Source organism: Rhinolophus sinicus, chromosome 4 (assembly GCF_057876585.1).
Source record: "Rhinolophus sinicus isolate RSI-liver-muscle chromosome 4, RSI-T2T, whole genome shotgun sequence".
Lineage (NCBI taxonomy): Eukaryota > Metazoa > Chordata > Mammalia > Chiroptera > Rhinolophidae > Rhinolophus > Rhinolophus sinicus.
Genome location: NC_142504.1, coordinates 86,001,707 through 86,021,770, shown reverse-complemented (window position 1 = coordinate 86,021,770; position 20,064 = coordinate 86,001,707). Strand labels below are relative to the sequence as shown.

The following is a 20,064-nucleotide window of genomic DNA, read 5'->3' as shown; positions in this document are numbered from 1 at the left end:
AAGCTATTTTGCTTTTATTTTACTTTTCAATTTTTTTAGATATTAAAAGGGTGCATGTACCCTTCAGAATTAACTACTCACTAATATGTTAGCCTACTTTATGCTGTTTTTTAAGGAATTAAATATTACAAATATATCACCCTTCAATTTCTATTCTCTCCCTCTGTAGTGGCAATCAGTATCAGGATTTGGTCTGTGTTCAGTACATACAAGAACTTGGATTCTCAGTTCTTAGACTTCCATATACTCAACAATCTTTAATTCCATCTCACACCAACCACCCTCTCTTATAGTTTTATCCTACATCTTGACATTTCCAATAATGGAGTCACCTTCTGATCTCAATTTGAAGAATCCACTCTGCCATTCAACACCTCTCTTTCCTGTTTGCTTACTCTACTAGTACCGTCACTCCAACCTTATTTGACACTCTATCATCACTACTTCATTTGTATATCACACTTTCTTGTTCTTCCTTCCTTTCTCATAGAGCCTCGTTATATTTGATCAAAATAAGTAATTATTTAAATTACCTTCAGAATCTTGTTTCTATGACTTAAAAAGCCTTATTATCTTACTAAACCAGGGTCATAACAACTCAGTGTGGCTAAAGTAAAACACAGCTGTGCTAATTAATCTCACCATGGGCGGATCCTAGTTTGGTGGACCATAAAGGTTATAGAAAATGAAGTCTCTTGATGAGACAAGGATATGAGATTATGAATACAGAATGCGTATGGTCATTTCAGTGCTGCTTGACAAAGGATGTGTTAAATTAGAAAAAAGAGAATGGTCTTAATACATGATGGTTAAAACATCTTATTTTTGCAAACATTATAAAAACATATGATCATGTGAAAACACTGTTAGGGACACTCAAAGGATCTTACAAGGTGTTGGGGTCAGTTAGAGGCCCTCATCTTTAAGCTTCATTAGCATTGTAGTACATTTGCTGCTGAGTAGAACTTAAATTCTATGACTATTTTTTGACTGTAAATCTCAAGTGACATTCAGCATGGCCAAGAAATTGCTGGACAATTTTTTTTCCAACAACTGTTTTGTATTTTCTCACTCTCTCCAATCCTAATGTCCACATCACCCTCAGTTTAAGATAATTATCTTCCCATATAATTCAGGGAGAACACAGATGCAATCAAATGAGAATTACCTTTTTCTCATACCAGCCGATGTGCATGTCTTCACAATACTCCGTGTTCCCCTTTATTACAATAATAAGACAAGTTGCTCCTGGGTAGGAGTGCCTGTTACCCTGCACTTGCCAAGTGAATGTCATTCTCACACACTCAGAAGCTTTGCACCTACAATTATCTCCTCTTTCCCATTAATCAGTATTATGTCTCTCAACTTTAATAGTACATGAACATTGCAGCTATTGCTCATCTTAGAAAAGAAGGAAGCGCAAGCTAAAACAGAGCGCTGCATCCCAACTCTTCCTTTTTCGTCTTTATAGCAAATCTTATTCAAATACTTCTCTTTCCATGAACTCACATTTCATTTTCTATTCAACCTATTCAAAAAAGGATTTTTACCAAAGTATTATTTTCTAGATCCGAAGTCATTTTTTTCTCATTAGTTTGAAGATATTTTCCTTGTTTTCTTTCATTTAGTTTTTTTTAAAAAAGGTATATACTTAAGGTGTACATCATGATGATTTGATATGCATTGTGAAATCATTACTACAGGCAAGCTAATTAACATATCATCTCTTCACATAGTTACTTTTTTGTGTGTGATGAGACACTTGAAGTTTACTATCTTAGCAAATTTCCAGTATTTATTACAATATTAGTAGCTATAATCATTACGTTTTACATCAGATCTCTAAACATCCATCTTTCATCTAGTTTTGGTTGATAATATATCTGATGGCATTTGGATATCATTTCTTGTAGGTAAACTGTTTTTCTCTCTGGGGACTTTAGAATTTTCTCTTCCTCTTTACAGTTCCGAAATTTCACAATTCCATGTCTAGAGGTGCGTGTGTTTGTGTGTAATATATCCAGTTTAGCACTAATGAGGGCTTTCCAATGTAATGGGCCATGTTGGTTTTCAGTGCTGGAAATTGTTCAGATATAATTTTGTTACATACATCCCCTCTCTATTCTGTTTTTTAATATTTTTTTAACTTTATTGAAGTATAATTGACAAATGAAAGTATACATGTGTAAAGTGTAATATGTGATTATTTGACTACGTATATTTGTGAAATAATTATCACACCTTGTATAGTTACTGCTTTTTTTTCTTTCATGGTGAATATGCCTAAGGTCTACACTCATAGCAAATTTCAAGTAAGCAACAGTGTATTATTAACTATAGTCACTGTAGTATACATTTGATCCTCAGAGCTCATTTATCTTATAACTGAAGGCTTGTATCTTTGACCACTATCTCCCCCATTTTCACCACTCCTCAACCCTTGGTAACCAGCATTCTACTCTGTTTCTATTATTTATTTGTTTGTTTGTTTGTTTGTTTGTGTATTTATTATTTTTTTTTTTTACATTTCACATATAAGTGAGATGACAAAACATTTGTCTTTCTCTGCCTGTCCTTATTTCACTTGGCATAATCCTCTAGGTTCATCCATCTTTTTGGAAACGGCCAGATTTCCTTCTTCCTCATTGCTGAATTATTTTCTCTATCCATTCATCTACTGACAGTCACTTAGGTTGTGTCTATATCTTGGCTAATATAAATAATGCTGCAATGAACATGGGAGTGCAGCTATCTCTTTGAGAAATTGACGTTGTTATTCAAATATATACCCAGAAGTAGGATTGCTAGATCATACGACAGTTCTATTTTTAATTTTTTGAGGAACCTCTATACTGTGTTTCTTAATGGCTGTACCAATTTACATTCCCACTGAGAGTGTATGTGGTCCCTTTTCTCCACATCCTTGCCAGCTTTTTCTATCTCTTTTTTATAAAAGCCATCCTAACTGGTGAGAGGTAATATCTTATGGTGTTTTCGGTTTTGATAATTAGTGATGTTGAGCACCTTTTCAAGTACGTGTTAGCAATTTTTATGTCTTTGGAAAATGTTTGTTCAGGTTCTTTGACCATATTTTAATTGGATTATTTGGTTTTTACCTAGTGAGTTATATAAGTCCCTTACATATTTCGGATACCAACCCTTATCACATGAATGGTTTGAAATATTTTCTTTCATTCTTTAGGTTACATTTTCAACCTACTGGTTATTTCTTTTCCTGTGCAAAAGCTTTTTAGTTTGACATATTCCAGCTTGTTGATTTTTGCATTTGATTTCATGCTTTTGATGTCATATGAAAAAAATAATTACTGAGACCAATATCAATATCAATTTTTCCCTATGTTTTCTTTTACAAGTTTTACAGATTTCGTTTTTGCAATTAAGACTCTAATCCATTTCAAAATAATTTTTGTGCATGGTAAAAGTAGGTGTCCAGTTTCATTCTTTTGCATGTGGTTATCTATTTTTTCCAACACTATTGAAGAAACGATCCTTTCCCCATTGTATGTTGTTGGTGCCTTTGTCAAAGATTAGTCAATCATATATACTTGGGTTTATTTCTGGGGTCTTGATTTTCTTCCATGTGTCTATGTGTTTGTTTTTATGCCAGCACCACACTGTTTTGACTATTATAGCTTTGTCATAGTAATATGATACTGCTACCTTTGTTCTTCTTTCTCAAGATTGCTTTGGCTATGTGGAGTCTTTTATGGTTCCATACAAATTTTAGGATTTTTTTTATATCTGTAAAAAAATGCCATTGGAATTTTAATAGATTGCATTGAACATCTATAGATCACTTTAGGTGATATGGACATTTAAAAATGATTAATTATTCCAATCCATGAACATGGTATCTTTTCATTTATTTGTCTTCCTTAATTTTCTTATTCAGTGTCTTATATTTGTCACCAGACATATCTTTCACCCCTTTAGTTAAATTTATTCCTAAGTGTTTTATTATTTTGATGCTCTTGTAAATGGGATTGGTTTCTTTATTATTTTTTTTCAGACAGTTCGCTGTTAATACATAGACTACAACAGACTTTTGTATATTGATTGTATCCTACAACTTTACCGAATTCATTTATTAGTTCTAACAGTTTTGGGGTGGAGGTTTTAGGGTTTTCTCTATGTAAGATCATGTCATCTGCAAACAGAAATTTTTAATTATTTCTTTCTGATTTGGATGCCTTTTATTTCTTTTTCTTGGTAAATGCTCTAGCTGAGACATCCAGTACTATGTTGAATACCGTGTTTCCCCGAAAATAAGACCTAGCTGGAGAATCAGCTCTAATGTGTCTTTTGGAGCAAAAATTAATATAAGACGTGGTCTTATATCATATTATATGATATAAAACCTGGTCTTATATTATAGTAAAATCAGACCAGGTCTTATATTAATTTTTTCTCCAAAAGATGCATTAGAGCTGATTGTCCAGCTAGGTCTTATTTTCAGGGAAACACAGTAGAAGTGGTAAGAATGAACACCTTTGTCTTGTTCCTGATCTTAGAGGAAAAGCCTTCAGTTTTTAATCATTGAGTATGATGTTAACTGTCGGCTTGTCATATATAGGCTTTATTATATTGAGGTACATTCCCTTTATATCCGCCTTGTTGAGAGTTTTTATCATAAATGGATGTTGAATTTTGTCAAATACGTTTTCTGCATCTCTTTAGATGATCATATGATTTTTTTATCCTTAATTCTATGAGACATTTGTATGATTTTTATCATTAATTCTATTAAAGTGATGTATCACGTTTATTGATTTGCATATTTGAGACATCCTAGCACCTCAGTGGTAAATCCACATGATCATGGTGTATGACCCTTTTATTGGGCTATTGAATTCTGATTGCCAGGATTTTGTTTAAGAGTTTTGCATCTTGTTCATCAGGGATAATGGCCTCTAATTTTCTGTTCTTGTGTCCTTGTCTGGCTTTGGTATCAAGGTAATGCTGATCTCATAAAACAAGTTTGGAGGTATTCCCTCCTCTTCAATTTTTTGAAAGAATTTGAGAAGGAGTGGTACTAATTCTTCTTTAAATCTTTGGTAGAGTTCACCAATAAAGCCATCAAATTGTGGACTTTTTTTCCACTGGGAGTTTTTGATGACTGATTCAATTTTCTTACTCATTGCTCTATTCAGATTTTCTATTTATGCATGATTCAGTTTTGGTAGGTTGTATGTTTCTAGGAATGTACCCATTTCTTCTAAGTTGTCCAATTTGTTCGCACATAATTCATTGTTCATAGTAGCCTCTTCTTTTCATTTCTATGATATCAGTGTATTGTGACCCTTTTCATTTTTTATTTTATTTATTTGGGTCTGCTCTCTTTTTTTCTTTCTTAGTTACTATAGCTAAAGGTTTGCCAATTTTGCTTTTCTTTCTCTTTTTCTTTCTTTTTTTTCTTTCTTTCTTTATAAAAAACTCTTTCTGTTGATGTTTTCTCTTCTTTTTGGTTTTTCCCTTGTTTCTTCTCTGGTTGTTATTTCTTCTCCTAACTTTAGACTTAATTTGTTTTTATTTTTATAGAGTTCCTTGAGGTATAAAGTTAGGTGGTTTATTTGAGATTTTTTTTTTTAATGGAGGCATTTATCATTATAAACTTTCCTCTTAAAATTGCTTTTGCTGTATCACATGATTTTTTTATGTGGTGTTTCCATTTTCATTGTTTCAAGATTTTTTTGACTTCCCTTTTAATTTCTTCTTTGCCCATTGGTTGAGTTCTTGGTCTCTGAGCCTTTTCTTCCCAGTTCCCTACCTCCTAGCTTTCATAAACTTATAGCTTCAATAAGTGAGTCAGTTATTTTACAAACAAGTACAGTTCATACAAACCCCTCCTAAGATGGAGTGAACTTTGCCCTGGTAACCCATCAGGTGGAATACCTTCAGCCATTTTCATGCTATTTCACCTCTACTCCTGTTTTACTTTCAAGTTCCATTTCTATTCTACAGAGAGGATTACCTCATTTACGAGTGTAGCTCTGTGTGTGTGTGTGTGTGTGTGTGTGTGTGTGTGTGTGTGTTTTATTTCTTTTTTATATGCTTCAATGGTATATAGTTGAAAAAAGATGGTGCCCAATCTCTACAGGAAACATAACTTGTTAATTTTCCATAAAGACTAGTATTTCTCTGTGTCTTTGCAAATATTAAACTGACATTAATGTCTTACTTTTTTCCTCTATTAACTCTTCCCTTAGCCATGGGTTTTCTTTCTGAGAGCTTTGTTTTAGTCATGGATTTTCCATTTGCTGAGTTTGCTTTCTCTTTTACTTATATTTTTCTTAGATTTTATTATTCTTAGTAATAATGTTATATAGGATTAGAAAGGATGGATTTACACAGAAGTGAATGAATGCTCAGGGATCCCAAGGCCTTTCTTATTGATAAACTTATTCTTCTGAGATTGAGCACAGCCTGACAATTAGGGGTAGCCATCAGAAGCAGAAAAATAAGTGGAATATAGGGAAATATTTTCTGTATTCAAGTTTTAGTGAAATATCTGGTTATTTTGTATTTTTGGCAACAAAAAAGGAACAACTCTTTTACTATTATTAAATATATTTGTCTCTATTTACTCTTTTGGAATGATCATATCTGTATTATTTTTTTTTTTTTTCCAGTATAAAGAAAAAAACAGAGTTTGAGTCTGAAATCCAATCTTTGATGCAGCTGAAGTCAAAAAATGATGACCGTCTAAAACAAATATACAAGGACTCTTATAACATTGGTGCTGTTTTCCACCTAACCAGACATAAAACAGAGGAATTAGAAGAGCAAATAGCAGACGAGAAAAGAAAATTCAAGGTTTGTATCTCTGTGTTCTTCTTAGTTATGAAAAACAATAATAAACCTGAATTTTATTGATTTAATGTTGATAATTAGATTTTAATTTAAGCTATAATAGTGTGTTTTTTTTAATTACTGCTTCTGATAAGTCAGAAGAAAATCACTTTTCTTCAGAGACCCAGCCTGAATAGAAGAGGAATTGGGGCTCAATGTAGCTAATCAGCACTGTGTCTACTTTTTGCTATTACCGACTTTAAACTACCTGGGACACCAAATAGTCATGCTTGGTTCAGCCTCATCCTACATATCTAACATATAATACTTCCTGTCTATGGTAGGAAGAAGGGATGTTGGGAAGTGCCACTGTACCCCTACAAATGTAAGAAAACGGAGTACCTACATCAGGCCTGCAGTGCACTAAGACCTTCAAAGCACCAAGCAATTAGTAGGCCCCAGTATGCAGAAACAACGTGTCATAGGCCTCAAATCCATTCCTAACTGAGAGATTCAATGAATAGCCACTCCCTGCCATTTGGCATAGAGACTAGCAAAATCAACTCCATTTTACCACACATAGGAACTTTAACAGGCTATTTCTGTCCATCACACATCATACCCACTTCTTCCATCTTTGGTATTTTCTTATTAAAGACTTATGATCATGCAGTTATTTGTAAAATAAAGAATCCGTATTCTATGTCCAAGCCCTTTAATATTGCTATCTTTAGTGAAGAATTTTTATTTTCCTATCTAAATTTAGGATCCATAGATAGTCTGCCAGTAAATGTTTCTATATTGAGAGACTGGGGTTTTGTTCCCACATGGAGTCCAGCTGTTGAACTGACTTAATGTATCATGCCGATGTCCCTCTCCGTGGGTTGTTCAATGGGTTTATCATATCTTATTATGTTCCAAAATTAATATGCTAAAAAATATGTGTAGTAAAAATTAACCTCAAAATTATTTTAAAGTTATAAGGCATGTGATTATATGTGTGTGTGTGTGTATAGCATGTATGATGATATGTTGATGTTGTTTATAATTTTCTTGAATTTTTCATAAATATGTGTTCTCTATGGCCATCAATTAATATTTTTATTGAGGATATTAATAAAGACACCATCCATGGATTTGGCCATTTAACATTGTGGTTTAACTTTTTATTTCAATTGCCAGGAACCCCTTGGTATCATTCACGTATTTTCTCATAGCTGTCACAACCCACCTTAAATTCTTCAGACATATTGCTTCACTAACCTGAGACATTCATATATTAACAAAGATGTTGCACTAAATTGTTTATTATTTCTAAGTTTTCCTGATGCCATAAAATACCATACGTACGTTTAGTGCAAATTTGATGTGATTCCACTATATTTCGCTTTGACAACCCAAAGCGGTGTCCCCCTGGCTTAGTTCAAGCAAAATTGAAGAAATTGTTTCTCTACCCAAATGTAGCTGAGATAACTAGAAAGAAGCAACAGAAAGAAATTACTCCACATGGGGAATAGTCCCCATTGCTAACCACTTTTGCTAATCTCTGAGCTGAATATATTGGACATTCAGTATCTGTAATGTACACATGCATATCTGTGTCAGAGTGATAATTAATTAAAAATAAATTTCTAGATAGTCTTTAGATAATTCAGGTTTATAGTAATTCAGGTTTGTAGTTTCTACCTTTGTAATGATCCTACTGTCTTTCACTAATTAATGAAAATCTCTGTAATTTTTAGAGTCACGGCATCATATTTTTCTTGCAGGCAACTTTGTGTATTTATTGATCCTGGCCTGAAATTAGTCCTTAATCCATGTCTTCTGGAAAGTAATTGTAGCAATACCACCTCTGAGCTAGCTGTGAGAAATAAGCCTTTGAGGGAGAATTTCTGATTTATGTTCTCTCAAATTAATACATCCATAAAATAACCAATAAATTCAGGCAGTCATAGACTAGAAGCAACTCCGAACAATCAAGGTATCTAGCAGTTTCTGGAGTTTTCCAGATGTTACACATGATTTATCCTAATTTTTAAATACCTTCAATCCTAATAACTGAGCTTATCAGAAAAGACACAGTTACCCAAGTCCCAGGACAAAATGAGCCATCAGTGATGGGAGATAAATCAATAAAAGTAACATGTATTTAATTACGTTGTTGATGGAATGAACAGAAAATCATCCAGTGTGTCTGAAGAATGTGATAATTGTAACTAAAAAATCTTGAAAGCGATTTCATTAAATATTAAATACTTCAATAGAAGGCTTCTCTGCAAACCTGAAGAATCTGGAGGGTTTTTTGCTTGAAAATATTAGAATTTTGGTGGAAACTAGAACATCAAGCATTGTGATTCCAGTTTAAAATAATACTACTAGAACTAAGTGGAAATAAATAAATGTATAAATTTTGAGCTTTATCGCTTGAATATGTGTTATTTAGAAATACGAGGTCTGACAATTAAGTTTGAATTTGTTGCAACGATGTTGCTAACCTTTTTTGATACCAGAGGGATTATTTGTTATGAATTTGTACCAACTGGACAGACAGTTAACCAAGTTTACTATTTGGAAGTGTTGAAAAGGCTGCATGAAAAAGTTAGACAACCTGAACTTTTCGCCAATTCATGGCTCTTGCACCAGCTCACACGGCACTGTCTGTGAGGGAGTTTTTAGTCAGTAAACAAATAACTGTATTGGAACACCCTCCCTACTCGCTTGCTCTGGCCCCCAATGACTTCTTTACCCAAAGATAAAGGAAATGTTGAAAGGAAAACATTTTGATGACATTCAGGACATCAAGAGTAATACGACAACAGCTCTGATGGCCATTCCAGAAAAAAAAGAGTTCCAAAATTGCTTTGAAGGATGGACTAGGCACTGGCATTGATGGATAGCTTCCCAAGAAGAGTATTTCAGAGGTGACTTAGTGATATTCAGCATGGAGGTATGCAGCACTTTTTCTAGGATGAGTTCAAGAACTTAATTGTCAAAACTCATATGTTGGTTAGTCTTCACATATTTTGGGATTTTCTAGTAATCTTTATGTTACTGAATTTTAGTTTAATTCCATTGTGGTCTGACAGCAGACATTGTATGATTTCCTAGTCTTTTAAATTTAAGCGTCATTTTTAATGCTAGAAAAAAACAATGTGTTATGTTCTTAGAATGTAGGCACTCAGTAAGTGTTTATGAGAAGCATGAATACAGTTGACATTTAGTGGGAAAATTTAAATACACAGATTTCTCAGTAATAAAATAGTAATTCACTATGAGTACATGAATAAATTATAAATTGATTCAATTTTGAATTTAAAAAGTTAATGGGACTTCTGATTTTTTTACTGGCTGAGAAAGAGCTTACTAGGCTGACTTGACCAAAGATAATAACATTAATCCCTGGACCTAAAAACAAATACACTAAATAGTCATAATGCATATCTCTGGGTGAGAGGATTCAGGTTATTTTAATTTTATATTTTGTAATTTTAAAGTACTTACACAAAATACATATGAAACCTTCATAAAATCTTTCATAAAAAAAGAAAGATAAACTAGCACCTTTGTGTTTATCATTAGATAGAAGCAGGCTGGGCTACCACCTGGACTTTCTGTGAGGGTCCTGGCCACCAAAAAGTGACCTAACAATGCATAGCCAGAGCTGCCCTGCACCACTAATTCAATCCAGCCCAAATTTTGTTTTATAATTCTAAGTCTTAATTTTACAATCTTGTTTGCTGTTTTCCTGGTCTCAGACATTAGATAATAAATTGAGTTATCCAACTTTTTTCGTAGTGCCCCTCTGTCGCTGGAACTCAAACAGATGTTACTTTCTTAGTTCTGATCTTAATCTGTTTACTTCCCTTTTCTCTTTGAACTTGTGTTTCTGGACACAACACTAAGTGTTCCATACTTGCTTTTCAGCAGTCCTTTGTCTTAGCAGTCTCTTGCAGTAGCATAGCTCTCTGCTGCCACCTTATGGTTTCTGGTTGCAAAAGCCATGCAACGGGTCAAAGGTGACTTTTTAATGTGGGCTCTTCACAGCATCTGAAATGCCATCACCCCCTTTTTCTTGTATTCTCTCAAGCTCTTCAAAGTGATCTTTTGATACCTTTTATTTCTTCTCTCCAAAACCAGAACTGGGTAGTTGTGACAGAGATTTTAAGCCCCTAAAGCCTAAATTATTTACTCTCTAGCCATTTACAAGGAAAGCTTGCTGACCCTGCTCTAAAATATAGGAATAGCAAATGTAGAGAGCCTTTAGGGATGAGGGAGCACTCCCAAAGAAGGAACAAACGTGGATGAAACTGCCCTCCTCCAAAGCAGAGTAAGGGCTTATTGGAGAGCGTTGGCTATATCTCAGTGGATGGTCCATAAGCAGCCACCTGTCCGATGCCAGAGAAACTAGATGGAGGTTAAACAGCATTTGAATGAAGTTTCTGAGTAGAGAACTTGGTTGGAGTTTGAGCACATTGGCTCCCTACATCCCGACTAGCAACAATTCTGTAGGAGGAATGAGAAAACAACTGGAAGAGAACAAGGATGTGAAGCCCCTTTTGACAGCCATGTAACCCCTCCACTGCCCTCTGTTGAGATAACCTAAACTTTACTCCAGCTGACAAAAGAAAACTGTTTACAAGATCCAGCTCCAGTATTTCAAATTAGAGTTAAAAGAGTGGTTTAGAGCTAAGAGGCAATAATTAGATAACGGGCATCATTTACAGTCCACAAGCAAATTTCTATAATTTAATTGGTTGCTATATGTAATGAAGCATCATGTATTGAATTTATTTGTTATAATTTTTGAGTCTCCTTTACTCTTAAAGAATCGCTTACATTTTTTTTTAAAATGTCTTTTGTTATGTTGACATTTTTTAGAGTCTAGTCCAGTTACTTTGCAGATTTTCTCTTAATACAGATTTATCTTTTCGTTTGCTCATGATAAGAATCAGGTTAAACACTTCTTGTAGGAATATTATATAGTTATAATATTGTGTCAGTGAAATATATCACAAAGCACATTGTATAAGTTTGTCACATTACAAGTGATAGTACTTGCTCATTTGGTTAAAGTTATGACCAACAAACTTATCCATTACAATGAATTGGCAATTTGAAGAACTGAAAAGCCTGACATGAATTGGGTTGCAGGCCCACGTTCGTGGAAAAGGCAGCCTTCTTTATTCAGGTACTTATCTCCTTGCCTTTCCTGCTACTTCACCATTTCCCAATGTCTCAGGGAAAACGTCTTGTAGGACTTGTTTTACTATTCATCCTCGAGATGCGGTTTACTAAATGGGGATTTGTGTATTATGATATTTTAACAGATACCGAGTTTCTCATTATATACAGAGATTTTATAAAATATGTTTTTGAGTTTGAAAGAACTTGTATGTTGCTTTGGGTAATATGGCTGTTTTAACCAGATTGATTCTTCCAATCCATGAACACAGAATGGCTTTCCATTTCTTTGTGTCTTCTTCAATTTCTTTTAAAACTGTCTTATAGTTTTCAGTGTATAGGTCCTTCACATCCTTGGTTAAGTTTATTCCTAAGTTTTTTATTATTTTTGTTGCAATTGCAAAAGGAAATGTTTTGTTTTGTTTTTTATTTCTTTTTCTGAGATTTTTTTGTTAGTATATGGGAATGCAATGCCTATCAAAATTCCAATGGCATTTTTTAAAGAAATAGAACAAAAAATCATCAGAATTGTATGGAACCACAAAGACCCTGAATAGCCAGTGCAATCCTAAGAAAAAAGAATAATGCTGGAGGTATCACACTCCATGACTACAGCTTGTACTACAGGGCTACAATAATCAAAACAGCATGGTTTTGGCAAAAAAAACAGACACTCACACCAGTTGAACAGAATTGAAAACTCAGAAATAAACCCCCATATATATGAGCGGATAATTTTCAACAAAGGAGCCAAAAACATACGATGGAGAAAAAAAAAGCCTCTTCAGTAAGTGGTGCTGGAGAATTGGACAGCCATGTGCAAAAGAATGAAACTAGACTGCTGTCTGTCACAGTGTACCAAAATTAACTCAAAATGGATCAAAGACCTAAACATAAAACCTGAAACAAAAACTGCATAGAAGAAAACATAGGTACTAAAATTATGTACCTTGGCTTCAAAGAAGATTTTATGAATTTGACCTCAAAGGCAAGGGAAGTAAAAGCTAAGATAAATGAATGGGACTATATCAAACTGCAGCTTTTGCACAGCAAAAGAAACCATTGACAAAATAAAGAGGCAACTAACCAAATGGGAGAAGATATTTGTAAAGCCTCTGATAAGGGGCTAATATCTAAAATATAAAAGGAGCTCATGCAACTCAACAACAAAAAACCAAACAGTCCCATTAAAAAATAGGCAGAGGACCTGAACAGACATTTCTCCAAAGAGGACATACAGATGGCCAATAGACATATGAAAAGATGCTCAACATCACTAATCATCAGAGAAATGCAAATAAAAACCACAGTGAGATATCACCTCACACCTGTTAGAATGGCTATCATCAACAACACAAATAGTAACAAGTGTTGGAGAAGCTGTGAAGAAAAAGGAACCTTCATATACTGTTGGTGGGAATGCAGACTGGTGCAGTCACTACGGGAAACAGTATGAAGGTTCCTCAAAAAATTAAGAACAGAATTACCATATTACCCAGCAATCCCTCTCCTGGGTAGCTACCCAAAAAATCTGAAAACATTTATCCATAAAGACACATGTACTCTGATGTTCATTGCAGTTTTATTTACAGTGGCCAAGACATGGAAACAACCAAAGTGTCCTTTAATAGATGATTGGATAAAGAAGATGTGGTACATATAGATGATGGAATACTATTCTGCATTAAGAAAAGATGAAATAGTGCCATTTGCGACAACATGGATGGATCTTGAGATTATCATGCTAAGCAAAACAAGTCAGACAGAAAAAGTCGAGAACCATATGATTTCACTGCTATGTGGGATATAAAACTGAAAGCAACAAAGGAACAAGACGAGCAAAGAAACAAAAACTGATAGACAACAGTTTAGTGGTTACCAGAGGGGTAGGAGGAATGGGGGTGGTAGAAGAGAGTAAAGGGGGTCAAATATATGGTGATGGAAGAACTGACTGGGTGGTGAACACGCAATGTGATATATAGATGATGTATTACAGAATTGTACACTCGACATCTATGTAATTTTACTAACCATGGTCACCCCAATAAATTTTAATTAAAAAAAGAACTTGAAACTTTTACAGTTTAATTCTCCAACCTAAGGACCAAAAGCAATTTATTATTCATTAATTCATTTTCTCAATAAGTTACTCATTCAACAAATATACGTGTGACAGAGTACTGGAAGCGGAGGACAAAGGAGGGAGCTCACTTCAAAGTGCTTTAGAATGTGCCTATGCAATCCTGGATACTGATGGTTGTTGAATATTAGTCATGGGACAAATCCCACGACTTCTATGAGTTCAGTTTTCTCATCTTTGAATGTGAAGAATTGTAGCTATGTCATTAAATGGATATGATGAGTAACTTACACACACACACACACACACACACACACACACACACCTACAGGCAGCCCTCACTGTGCATAGCACTAAGTTAACTGAGACGAGTGCATATCTGAGCCATGTCCCCATTTTGCATGGTCTCAATATGCACGAGTTTTAGTTAGCATGGCACCCTACAAGACAAGGGCTGCCTGTATGTGTGTGTGTGTGTGTGTGTGTATGTATATATGTGTATATTGAGAGGTTGCTATATTATATATATAAAACATTTTTATATATTGAAAATTTGCTGTATTGTATATAATACTATATATATACATATATGTATGTATGTATATATGTATGATTATATAAATTTTTAAAAACTGCTTGGGATATAGCAAATTCTCAAAAGTGGTACCAATATTATTAAACCAGGAAATGTTTTTACAACTGCTGTAGCTCTTTATCATTGTCTAGCCTTTCTTTTTGAGCATTTTCAATGATATTAAAGTCAGGATTTTTTTAAGAAGACTACACTCTAGGTATCTATGTTAAGATTACCGTAGTTTGTACCTATTTAATCCTGGTACTGTCCTCAGCAGCTGCGTTATTCATATTGCATAATTAACAGGGAGCATCTCTCCAGTGCTCAGAACTTTCCCAGCAGATTTCATGTCAGAGACAGCTATGCAATCACTGGAAGATTGGCACCTCTTTAAAAACAAGGTCTCCATTCTGTTCCCCAACATGTGCTCTAGGTGCCTGAGTTACAAAATTTAACAACCCAGTTGCCTGGAAAGCCTCATGGAAAGGGAAGCTTTGCAAGGACAGAGACATGTGAGAGTCAGAAGGCTCTGCACCAAATATTCCCCTCACATTGAAGGATCCTAGGTATCTGAGGAATCTGATTTGCTAAATCAGTCAGATAAAGTCCCTGGGCTCTCAGATTTTGTAGATTAGTATCCTGGTTCTAACATGTGCTAGCTTTTTTGTATATTGGCAGTTTATGTAATCTCTCTCACTTGTCCCATTTGCAAAACAGGACAGTAATAGCAATTTCATTGTGAAGTTAAAACAAGATAATTATACATAGAAGGCATGTAATATATTTATCCATAATTATGAGTAGAACTAATGGTAATTTAATCATTGAAGAGACACAGGACATTTCTATTTCTTGGTGGACATAGCTGCCCAGATTCCCCTTCAGGAATCAGTTAAGTCACTTTGCTTAAAGTCATTCCCCTTCTTGGGGCAGCTCACGTCGATGACTGATAAATACAGGAGTATAGCCTTGCCTCTTTGGTCTGATTTGGGGCAAAACCGAAGGTCCATTTTTACTCCAGGACTCCCCATGGAGTTGACTCAGATTGTTCATGGGACTGCATTGCATTGTAGCTCAGCCTATGTTTCTGCCCAATCCTGCTTTCTTCCTTTCCCTTCTTCTTCCTTTCTTCCTGTCTTATCCCCTCTCCAGTCTAACAGGTGTTTACAAATGCACGCCTTAACAAGGATCCTGCACATCAAACCCCACCTCCCAGTCAGCTTTACAGAATGCACCACCTGTGACAACAAGATTGTGGGACAAATAAGTCCCCTCCCTCAGTCAGATATTGCACTTCATGGCCTAAGACTTGTGAATATCGGAGCTCACCTTATGTCAGTCTTTGGCATGTTCTAGGGTATTTTGAAGGTCGTAGTAACTCAGTAGTTCTCCTAGGGATTGGTCAGCTTCTGGGCATTTTGCCAGTGCCTGGGTGGACCAATCATACTTCTAAGGAGTGGATAGTACCAAAGGAAGGCCTTGAGCATCTGGCCAGAAACACTCCCTGTGGCTCTGTGTCTGGTGTAAGTGTGAAATTGGCAGCCCAGCCAGTAATAGGCTACTTTCCCTCCTGGTGATCCATCATTTGACCTTTGTCTCTGAGTCACAGAGTTTTGAGGGTATGATAGTAAACAGAGCTTGGAAGAGTTCCCCAAGGGGCTAAGAGTGAAGCTCCAGACGTTTCTCCTGTGGGAGTGCAGACTTGTACATTAGTTACAGATTGTGTTGGTTTTGTACAGATATACAGATTTCACAATTCTGAGGACTCTCCATTCTTTTCAAAGACATCCAATTGTTTTACTCTTGCAGCTTCAGACTCTTAGTCTATTTTATTATAATTGCTCATATGCTGTCTACAGTTTTTATTAGCCTTACATCTACATGTACTTTTTGTTTAACATTAATATATCTAAGTTCAGAGACTTAAATTCATTTAAACAATGAATTACTCTCTTACTGGTTGACAATTAAAAAAAATACAAACAAAACCTTTGAAGGATGAATGAATGGGTTTTAAAGAAACAAACATATCAATCTATATTGCAGCCACAGTGACCTTGCTAAAACATGTGCCTTGCTTAACATCCTTCACAAATATTCTTACTGTGCCTTAAAGATCCTACGTAATGTGGTGTAACTCATCTCCTCAACACACACACACCACACACCACACACACACACACACACACACACACACACACAGGCACACACTTCACATTTCACATTGTTTTCAATTAGTTTCAGACAAAGGTCAAAGGTAGCACTCTGTTTTGGAATACTGTATTTTGTCTCCAGTCTATAGAGACATTTTTAATTTGGTTCCCTTTTGATTAAATATTTAACAAATTGATAAAATCAGTACATCTACCATCATGTTAGAAGAGGAAACTAATTTCATTTAAATTATCAAAAAATTTCATTGTATAAATTGGCTTTAGATGTAGGTATATCCTTAGGTGAAATGCTATGTTCACGTTATTACTTTCCTTGTCATTGATGTTTCTTTTTCCTTCTTTGGAGTTATTCTTTTACTTTAGGAGAGCATAGTTTTGATGGGTTGATATATCAAGAAAAAGAAGAGTTGCAGGAGAGACTTAAGTCATTTCTTTATATTGTCTCTGTACCCTGGGGTATGATGAGGGAGTCTGTAATAAAGGAGGGATATTAGAGACATTTCTGAACCGCCACTCTACCTCTGCAAAGGTATACATCACTTTAGAATAGGAGGACAGCCTAAATCCAAGTCAACACCTCTCTCAAATAAGGGGTTCCAGGTGTAATTCTAAAGTAGAAGAAACTTTTTAAAGTATTTCCGAATTTGGTTGTGTGATAATACATAACACAACTATGAAGAGTTTAAAAACTCTTTATCCAAGTGACAGAAAGAAGATTTTTCCAAATATTTTTTGCCCACTAACTTTCAAGGAATGCATTTAAAAAAGTGAAAAGAGGGAAAGAAAAGAATCATCCTAGTCAAATGAAGAATCTGGTCACATTTGCCAACTTCAAACTTGAATTGTATCTATCTTGTTTTCAAAGTTGAAAGTGCTCATTCTGGAAAGTAATATTAAAAACAAACTGATAATTTTTTTTTTAAAAAAAAAGAGGATTTGAAGACTGTCCAGTTTGCCCCTTTTTGATTACTTTGATATTTCAGTTCACAGTTATCAAGTACAAAGTGAATTGAACTAAAATTCTGTATTCTATTTCATGGCCATGTATCACTTACTAATTTTGCCTCAGATAACACCAGACTTGTTTGCTTGTTTATAACATTCAATTTGTAATGAATATTTTGCTCTTTATTATAACATAAGTAAAGTGTATCTTCTGTCAGCAATTGTCTTTAAAAATATTTTCTGATATTCTATAAATAAAACCTTTTTTAAAAATTTTATGATTTGTAGGGTAGAGAAGATTTCTTGAAAAAATACACTCGAGCTGAAGTGGCTAATGGAATGATAATTCAGGTAATCCTAATTTACTTTTAATATTTCATTCTTCCTTTAATTTGCATTTTACTTAGCATTTTAAATTTGTCTGTAATGAGGCATCTTTTTACTATTTGGTTTGCAAGCCAGCAGTTTTCTCTCCTTAGCTGATGACAGTTGCCCTCTGTGTACAACTAGCAGTATCTGATCATGCATAAAGAAACTGACCTCCCATACACATATCTCATTTTGCGGCTTAATGGGAATTTCTGCCAGTCTAGTAAAAGGGCAGTGGGATTTTATTCCTAAGTGTCTCCTTTGTTTGTTTTCTGATGATATGTTCTCTTTACTTTTAGTATCTTTCAAATGAATTTTTTTAACACCAGAAAACAAAACAAAACAAAACTATGATCTTTCTATATAAACCACTTGAAACTAATACATTATAACTCATGAAATAAATTGTAATTTTTTTACGTTTATACCACCTGCATATCCGTCAGAACCCAGTTTGGCTATTTTGATCCCTGATATCTTTCTAGAATCCCTCTCCTTCAAAAATACATCAGTATTTGAAATTATTGTTATATGAAAAATAAAATTAAGAGGCAAAACAACCTAAAACAGTGTTGTTTTTAAAGATTATTTGAGATTATCTGTACCTCTGGTCCCCTTTGAAACAAACAAATTTTGCAATTTCTTCTGTTAGAAAATTTGACGTTTTCAAACATATAAAGCAATGTTTTCTACTTCTACATTCTAGAAAATACCAAATTTCCTAATTTACTTATATATCTATTCAATAATTCCATAATCTTCCAGTGCTTTTTGCTTAATGTTTTGGTCTTGACTTCTTTTTCATTGGTTTTATTTGATTTTAGATTTCAGGAATTACATGTATTTCAATATTTGTTGTTCGTGTGTTCTGTAAACTCATTATCTTCTGATACTTAAGAATGTTTGATTTTTATTGTCTTTTAATTTGTTTCTCATCATTTTTCTAATGAGAAGTGCACTCTTTAAATATACTATATTCATAGCTATTACTTTTTTTTTTTTTTTTTTAGATTTTATTGGGGAAGGGGAACAGGACTTTATTGGGGAACAGTGTGTACTTCCAGGATGTTTTTCCAAGTCAAGTTGTCCTTTCAATCTTAGTTGTGGAGGGCGCAGCTCAGCTCCAGGTTCAGTTGCCCATTGCTAGTTGCAGGGGGCACAGCCCACCATCCCTTGTGGGGCTGGAGGAGTTGAACTGGCAGCCTTGTGGTTGAGAGCTCATGTGGGATTCGAACTGGCAGCCTTCGAAGTTAGGAGCACAGAGCTCCAACTGCCTGAGCCACCAGTCTAGCCCCATACCTATTACTTTTTATGGCGGTGCTTATTTTTTTTATTTTCAAATAACAGCAAGTATCGCTGACTGACACAAGATGGAGGCTCAATAAACATTTCGGTATTCGATAACTGAAATGCATTTTTTAAAATCTTTGCTGGCAGAAAAGGCTATATTCCCTGCAAGAGGAACAGGAGTTTGTGACAGAGGAATGTCTGAAAAAGAAAGCAATGTATTCCCTAATCCTGGCAGAAATAGAGGCACCAATGCTTCAAATGGAAGAAGATGCTAGAAGGATGAAAACTATCCACCAAGAACACTCTGATGTAAGCATTTATAATTAATCCAGACACTAATCTGCAGGAATATTTAGGTTGATAAATCATGTATATGATTTTACATTGCTACTTGGAAAATTATGATTTCACATAGGAAGACATAAAATCTCAGCAGAATAAGGAACTGTTTCATTGACCACACAACTGATCTATAGCGGAAGTATATAGCAAGACTATTAATGCTATAACCCTGTACGCTGTCTTAGAGTGTACTTAGGGAAAGCAGTTTTCAAATGGGTGAGTAGCGATTTATTTGGTATGATTTCCCATTATGGTAAATTTAATTCAGAGTTTCACTGCTCGTTAATACAATGCTAAAG

At 34.7% G+C, this 20,064-nt stretch overlaps 1 protein-coding gene across 1 annotated transcript in view; it reads left to right on the top strand.

Moving 5' to 3' along the window:
* The window catches only part of CCDC178 (coiled-coil domain containing 178), a 325,057-nt gene that overhangs the window by 70,867 nt on the left and 234,126 nt on the right, over positions 1-20,064 (top strand). The window contains exons 12-14 of the mRNA XM_088797614.1: positions 6,651-6,834; positions 18,053-18,115; positions 19,571-19,732. Coding sequence (XP_088653740.1) covers positions 6,651-6,834; positions 18,053-18,115; positions 19,571-19,732 — 409 coding nt within the window. The remainder of the gene's footprint in view (positions 1-6,650; positions 6,835-18,052; positions 18,116-19,570; positions 19,733-20,064) is intronic.